This window comes from Condylura cristata, unplaced genomic scaffold (assembly GCF_000260355.1).
Source record: "Condylura cristata isolate star-nosed mole 26May11 unplaced genomic scaffold, ConCri1.0 scaffold00001, whole genome shotgun sequence".
Lineage (NCBI taxonomy): Eukaryota > Metazoa > Chordata > Mammalia > Eulipotyphla > Talpidae > Condylura > Condylura cristata.
The window spans coordinates 20,301,989-20,310,054 of record NW_004567102.1 but is presented as its reverse complement, the minus strand read 5'-3'; the positions used below and the strand labels follow the sequence as shown (position 1 = coordinate 20,310,054).

Genomic DNA, 8,066 nt, shown 5'->3' with positions numbered 1-8,066 from the left:
CAAGAGCTGGGGTGTAGACCAGAGGTATGGGAAGTGAGAAGATTCACCAGAGACAGAGTGGGGAGAACAGGTGGATCTACTGAAATACACTGATGAGGAGACCAGCGGGTAAGACAGGAGAGGTCTGCTGCACCATGTGGGTCAGCTTCTTGGCCAGGGATCAAACTCATGCCTCAGTGGCTCATGATAGCCCTCACCCTGTGCCACCAGAGAGCCCCCTATCAGTGTGTTTAAAAGAATAGTTGTTTTATCTTGTTCTGAGGTTTTAGGTTCCCACTCCTAAAAGAATACACATACTTTGTCCTGTGGTACAAAATAATTACATAGTTCAACAGGTTTTTTTTTTTTTCTTATGTCAGCCACCATGCTAACATTGACTAAAACAGGTCTTCAAGCCTAGGAAACTGATTTTAATCTATGAGAACTGCTCCAACAACAACCTTTAAGTTTGAGCTCATTTTATATATTTTATATATTTTATATATGGAGTAGCACATACATACAGAAGAAGAAATAAACAGTAAAGGGTTGATTTGAAAAATATAATCACTAACAGGGACTTCTGGGTTTTGTCTATAGGTTTAGATTTTTTTATTTCCTGAGTTATCCTGACTTAAAGAAATTTCAATGCCATTTTGTGCAGAGGACCAGTGATAAAGTGTAATCATTTTCCTGGCTTTTAAAAAACACTATGGAGGCACAAAGGCTAGGTACTCACCATTTAAATCTTTAGCTGGCTCCCTGATCTGTAGTAACAGTAAAGTTTTCCCATAGGCACCAGATTCCTGCACAACTTCACAGAACAGGATCAAACCACTCTCACTTTAAGCCCATACAGGTGGCTTTGCTCTCTTGCCAGTTAGACTGGGGCACGGTGCTGGGGTGCTGGTGGCTGGAAGGAGTCTCAGACAGTACAGTGTGTGTTTGCCTTACATGTTCTGTTTCATCCTCAAAAAAGCATCATCGCTTGATTTTCACAGCTGGGGGTTAAGGGAGTCCCCCTGCTGGCTAAGAGACGGGATTGCATGCTCCTGTTAGGTCTTCAGCAAAGATTCAAGCCAGAAGTATGTACCTGTGTGTGATCTGTGTTTTGTCCCAGGGCTTGTTCATTTTCAAACCTAAGGGCCCATGATGGCATGTGAAAGTGTATTTACAGTAACCATGGATTTAAACGGTAGATTCGTTTTCCAATGCCAGATTTTTTAATTGTTTCTGACATGCTTCATCAAATTCTTGCACAAACAGTATCTAATTTACCCTATACTGGTCACCTCTATCTACTATAGATAGGTACACATACACAAAGTAAGCGTGTTTGCTGAGGTGGGCGGTAAATAAAGATTTTTGTGATCCAAAGTTATTTACTCCTTTTTTGAGAACTTGAAGAATGTGTCCCTAAGCAGAATTAAATTTCATTTTACTTGCTGTTGTATGAGTAGATACATAAAAATAGAGACTGTTAAGTTCAAGCTAGCTGCTTTTTTTCCTGCCTTTCCCATGATTCTGAATTCTTTCAGTTTTGTCATCGAGTACTTAAAAATAGCATTATTGAATTTATGAACTCCAAATGGGTCAGCATTTCCCACAACAGATCATTTAAAAAGGACTAAGTGCATGAATGTTAGTTGCATGTAACGCAACAAGATCCTTACTATTACCTTCAGTGGTTAAATTCTTGCATGCTTTCTATTTTAAAATGTCAAAACAAAGTTATCCAGTTAGTGATCATCTCTTTAGGAGGCATTCTAAACATTTTGAGTTAGGGTGATAGACTGAACTCCATCGATAAAAAGGACTGGCCTGTACTTAGTCCCTCTCTCTGCTTGAGAGCACACTTGGCTAATGACATTCATATAGAAGACAGGGTGAATGGTGCCCTCTAGAGGTTGCAACATTAGTACTGGGAGGAGCGCACAGCTGGAAGACACCAGTGTATATTCGTATATTCATTACTAGTAGAACACCCTTTGCCATACAGCTTAAAGCTTGAGGGTTTTATTTTTTATTATTTCTTTTAATGCCAGGGATTCCAAAACTAAAATACGAGGAGAGTCAATTCTGCATTTGTCTTTTTAACTAGACAGCATTGCCCCTATTCAGTTGATGAATTGTGAGCAATCTTTCATCAATTCTGCAGGTCCTGCTGACTATACCATCCCTTCCTAAGAGTCAGGTGGGGATAGGAACACTGCTGAGAAGCAGCATCATGAGGAATGGAGAAGGGCTGCCTAAAATTCTATGTCACATCCTAGGAATAGTATGGAGTTAGGATAGGACTGACAGGGAATATACCAATCTAAGCAAGATATTTTAAATGAATTTACAGTCAAACCTGTTATTTCTATAAAAGATAATTTTTACATATAAAAATAAAAATGGACTTTGGGGAATTTTATAAGAATAGATTCCACTCTAATAAATAAAAACATACTTTACCAATATGGTGAACATCCCTGCCTCCTTGAATGTGACTCAAGCTGGAGATAGAGGTCTGCAGACCAGGGGCTAAAGCAGCTTAGAGATGCCAAGTCATAGCTCTTCAAATCTGTGACAAGGATGGGGCTCCAATAAAATGCCAGTGTAAAAAATGGGAAACAAAGAATACAGAGTTTGGGGAGGTAAAGCCGGATATTATGTGGCAGAAATCATCCTGTACTGACAAGGGAGTATTTTCCAGTGTGAAAAGGATTTACATATGCCAACACTTTACTTGAGCAATTGAGGAAAACTTGATTGTCAGTTTCTTAATTTTCAAAAAGCTGATAAAAAAGCACAAAAGGGAATCTTTATCTGACATTGAACCTGATAGCAAACTAGAGTCTGCTGACAAATCCAGAGGCTTTGCCATAGCTACTACCAATGAGAATTTGTGTTTCTTATGAAATGGAAAGATTTAAATGAGGCAGACTTAGGGCTGGTAATCAAAGCTAACTTGAATGTGCTAAGATTGTAATTGCTTTTTATGAAGCAACACTAATTTGGCAGTTTTTTTTTTTACAGAAAATGAAACTCTGTATTGTTTGCACTGAAAGATATAAATACATAAAACCAATCTGGAGTGTGACTTTGAAAAACAAAAGTATTCTATGTTACTTCATTTATCACAATGTATAATCAGTATTATGGTCAACCTTGTGAGTAAACAAAAAGAAAACTATGTTTCATAGCTAATGTTAGATGAAAATGCTGGAAAGCTTTTAGTGAAATAGCTACATTTTAATTAAGGAAGAAGTATAAATCAATGTAACTTACAGAAAAAATTGTGAAAAATTGTCAGGCCGTGAAAATGTAGATACCCTTTAACCTCATGAATTCCACTGCTGGGAATTTATACAAAGCAAATAAAAAACAAAAGAATGAAGGAAAAAAATCTTTGTACATAAATATGTTGCAATAACAACAAAATGGAGACAACCTGAATATCCAGGAAAGGAAGTGGATAAGTAATCTATGACACAATAGAATTGAGTTGAGGTTAACTATTAAGCAGATCTTATAGCAGCAGTTTTTAAAAGGCAAGTTACAACATTCTTTCTGATTAAAATTTTAAAGATATGATGTACTTGGACATGAAATGGACATAAAACTAGACAGGATTTTCTCACATTTTATGTCACGTTTTCATGTATATCAAGAAATACATTTCATATGACAAGATGTGTAAGTCTCAGATTTCAAAATAATTTGAAATTGGTGCCTAAAAAATGCTGAATGAAAGAGAAACAAAGAAAGATTTCTTATTTTGTGATTCTTTTTTAACACTAAGCACACTACCTGGTTAACTAACAGTAGATGTGTATGTGTATATGTGCTGCTTAAGGTAAAGAATTTCTAGTTCACTAAATGCCCCATGCCCATGCGTCTCCATGCCAGACAAAGTCCAGGATGGAACAGTGATGCTTCTACCCCTAGGTGAACACTTACCCGCCCCCATATACTACGTACCCACAGAATAGTAAAAAAATAGATATATTAGGTGCTAGATCCTAGTACAAGACAAGAATTCAATCTAAAAACTTCTAGAAAGGTAATTAAAATATTTCTAATTTGAACTGTATTAGTCACAAAATTGATCTCAAGTATTTTCCATATCTGAATCAACTTTCAGTATCAAATGAGTGATTGTCCCTAACAAAGACCTAGTTATTATTTAAAATGTTTAATCATTTTTATGTCATTTGTAAATGTTCTTAATTTTGAACATTAATTAAGTCTGCTTTCAGCATTTTGTTGTAGAGTTTTGGAACCAGCTCCTTTAGAATGCTCTAACAGCTTAATGGCCTTGTCAGAGTTTTCAATATTTCTAAGCAGAGTCTCTAATCTTCTCTTAATTTTCTTCTGATCTTCAAGAGCACAGCCAATGACTATGGATTGAAACTTCTGATCAACTGGCCCAGGTGGCACCTCAGAAGAACATGCACTATACAGAGACATTAAATGACTCTTAGCATTTTCCAAATCATCCAGAAACTTACTGACCACCTCATCAATTATCCTGGTGGCATGCTTTAGGGATTCTTGCTGTTGGGGGTTTCTAATTGTTTCTACTGAAACTTCAACAGTGAGGGTTCGTCCCATCAGTCGGTTTGCTGTCAGATTTAATTCTTCTCTTTCTCCTAAACATAAAGTTTGAAATATCAGTTAATATGAGACATCAACTTTATCCATGTCGAGCACACGGCATTCATTTGTGGCTATGTCTTTTCCATAAGCAACTCTGATACGAATTTTTTAAAGGTAAAAGTTAATACTGTTAACACATTAGATTAACTGATGAGTATCATTACAGAGAGAAGGCTTTATATATGGGATACCATAAGCCTTTTCAAGTTGGCATGTTTGCAAAAGTTTGGTATGCATTTGAACATGAATAGAGATCAAATTACAGCACAGAATGAACAAAGAGCATCATTAGGCTTGACTGCTGATCACTGAGCTGCAAAGATCAGGTATCTTGGACCTTTTGATAAGGGTGTACATGAAGAGGAGGAAAGTTAGTTTCTCTTTAATACCGAGTTGTTGACTGAGACCTCCTATAATAGAAGACAGATTAACAAAAGAAAAAAAAAAGTTTATTAACATGGGAGATACCCAAAGAAACAGTAACTCTCTGAGATGGCACAAGCCACTTTAAATGTCATCTTCAGTCAAAAACAAATGAAAAGTGTTAGGAGAGGGGAGGCCGGTTATGGAGAGTTACTAAGAAAGCTTAGTAAACAAGGATATAAAGATTGTCGTGCAAATTTTAAGTCCATGCCTTCTCCACTGAAGAGTCCTTGTGATTCTAGAGGGAACTGCAAATGTAGACTCAGTTATTAATGTATTAATCTGAGCTGTGTTTTCAGAGCTTCTCCCATGTCTGCAATGTTTGAAAAATAATCAGCCCAGAATAATCCTTATGCCAAAGAAGTATATTTTGGAGTGCCATGTTCTGCATTTTTATTAGAATAATAGCGCCCCAATATTGGCAGAGACGCATCGATGAATACTGACTGCTGTTTCAAGCTGCACTCTGTAAGCAATGAAGGAAAGGAGGACTGTTAGTATTTCATTGTTTTTATTTAAAAGTCAGCAATCTTCTGTTTATACTGTTACGTATCTTTCTTCCCAATTCACTGATCTCTGGCCAAGATGGTGAAGAAAATGACTAAATCATTATCTTGTTATGGACAGATAAGAGTTTTGGTCTGGAGTTTGCCTGCACACTTAGCTACCTGGCACACTGGCTTGCTCTATAAAGCACCAAAGAGCCAAATTAGAAAGCTCAGTACCAGTGCAGAAAATCAGAAGTGACCTTTTCCTCCAAGATAGTTATGCTTTTCCTGTGAAAATGATAGCACATTTTTACATTAATGGGGTTTAGAAGTTTTATAATTTGCTCTATTCTCACTGTTCAAGTCATCTTGTCTTCTCTGCATCCAATCTCTCGTGTTTTTCCTCTACTTTTATATCTCCTATAATCCAGTAACTTCTAGAGGACTGTAATTAGGAGTACAGACATGAGATCAAACTCATGGCCTTCCTGTTTGATGTCAGCTGTTCTTGAGCTTGCAAGGCTTTTTTTAAAAATCACTTCCTCCATGATCTTGGAGTAGGGAGTAGCTGGAAGAGCTCTCTGGGTAAAGTGACTTTTGTAATAAACTGACAGCTGCAGCTGATGTCTGTTGCTCAGATTAAATGCAGAAGCCTTGGGTATTCATACCACAAGTCAAGCACTTATAACCCCCCTAAAAGAGTATAAAAGAGCCCCCTTCTGTTAAAATGCCTCTCACCGTCACTGATCTGCCTCATGTCCTGGCTATTTTGGATACTGTGGATCATTTCCAGGAGGATTTCTTTCTCTTGCTCAACAGCAGTTGCTGCTTCTCTCAAAGCTTCAACCCTATATAAATTGGGAAAACAAAATAGTTACTCTATAGAATATTAGTTTCCTCATCTCTCTGATGTTCAATACAACTCAATTAAACCTTATTTAGGAACAAAATAGAATTTAAAAAAATCACTTAAGACATAAAGATGGCTAAAAAGTACATGAGAACATACTCATCATCATGTAATTACGGAAATGAAAATCAAAACCACAATGAGATATCACTTTCCATACATGTCGAAAAGACCAGAAACAGCAGGTATTAGCCAGGGTGGGAAAGAAGGGATGCTTGTACACTCCATCGAAGGTAAATTGGCCCAGGTGAATGAAAAGTGGAATGGTAGGTCCTCAAAAATTCAAAATAGATCTACCATAATATCCAGCCATTTTATCTCTGGGTATTTATCTGAAGAAAGGAAAAACTAATTCAAAAACATATGCACCCCTCTGCTCACTGGAGCCTGTACACAATAGTCAAGATACTAAGTGCCGGTCAGCAGATGTGTGGATAAAGAAACTGGACGATCTACACAATGAAATATACTCAGCTATCAAAAAAAGATAAAATCTTGCCATTTGTAACAACATAGAACTACTTGAGGGGATTATACCAAGTGAAATGAGGAGAAAATACAGATGATTTCACTCATTATGTGGAATATAGAGAAACAAAGTAACAGACAAAGCAAACCCTTGGCTTCTGACTACCCAACTAAGGTTATCAGAGATGGGAAAGTGCATGAGTAGAATCAAAAGATGGAGGGGGCCCTAAGGACTGTGTAGAAAGTTACTGGTATGTTGGTGTTAAGTGTGGTGTGATGACATACATATGAACAAATGGTGAGCCTGTATTTTTAAAACATGTAGAGATGTAAATCCAGGTTGTCCCAATAAAAACAAGTTATTTCTATTTTTTGTTCTTGCATTTTGTTTTCTTTTTAACTCACTTATCCTGCCCTCATTTTCTTCTTAGGATCATAAAGCATTTTATTTAGTTTACTGTATTTTAAAAAAACTATACTTGGGTATTTCTCTTATCTTCAATCTCAGTTTCTTTTCACTCATCATTATTTTACCATCCAGGTTGGTACATATACTTCTAATTCATAGCTTCACACATATTGTACTTACCACCTGATTTTACTTCCATTCTCCGAGTGATTGCCTCAGCTTGTCTCAGTTTTTCATCATCACAAATAACATTTCACACGTGCATTATCTTGAAGCAGACAATTATAACCCAGCAGGATCAAGAAAACTTATACCTCTCATTAATTACTTAAAGAATTTGGGTAGGGAGGCTTTCTTGTGGTGCAGGGGTTAAAGTCTCAGCACTATCAAGCTATTGCCAGCCACTGTAGCTTGAGTTTGACCCCCAGCCAGGGAGGTGATCCACATGGCACAGCAGACCTCTCCTGTCTCTCCCGCTATTCCCTTAGCAGTGTATTTTGGTGAATCTGCCTGTTCTGCTGCCCACGAAGTCTCTGGTGAAACCTCTTACCCTCCTCCCCCATACACGTAGTTGTTCACAGTAACCTCTTATGATCCTTGGTATTTTTGTGCTATCTGTGGTGACTTTTCATCTCATTTGTGATACTTCAGTAATGTTTTTTCTCTTTTGTTAGTCTAGCTAGAGGCTTGTCTATTTTGTTTATCTTCTTGAAAAACCAACTCTTATTTTCACCAAATTTTTTTT

General features: G+C 37.1%; 1 protein-coding gene across 1 annotated transcript in view; it reads right to left on the bottom strand.

The window, feature by feature from the left end:
- Positions 1–3,197: 3,197 nt before the first annotated feature.
- The window catches only part of BAG2 (BCL2-associated athanogene 2), a 12,661-nt gene continuing 7,792 nt past the window's right edge, over positions 3,198–8,066 (bottom strand). Inside the window, exons 2-3 of the mRNA XM_004673595.2 lie at positions 6,273–6,382; positions 3,198–4,616 (exon numbers count right to left, since the gene is read on the bottom strand). Of these exons, the coding sequence (XP_004673652.1) occupies positions 4,204–4,616; positions 6,273–6,382 (523 nt within the window). The 3' untranslated portion in view covers positions 3,198–4,203. The remainder of the gene's footprint in view (positions 4,617–6,272; positions 6,383–8,066) is intronic.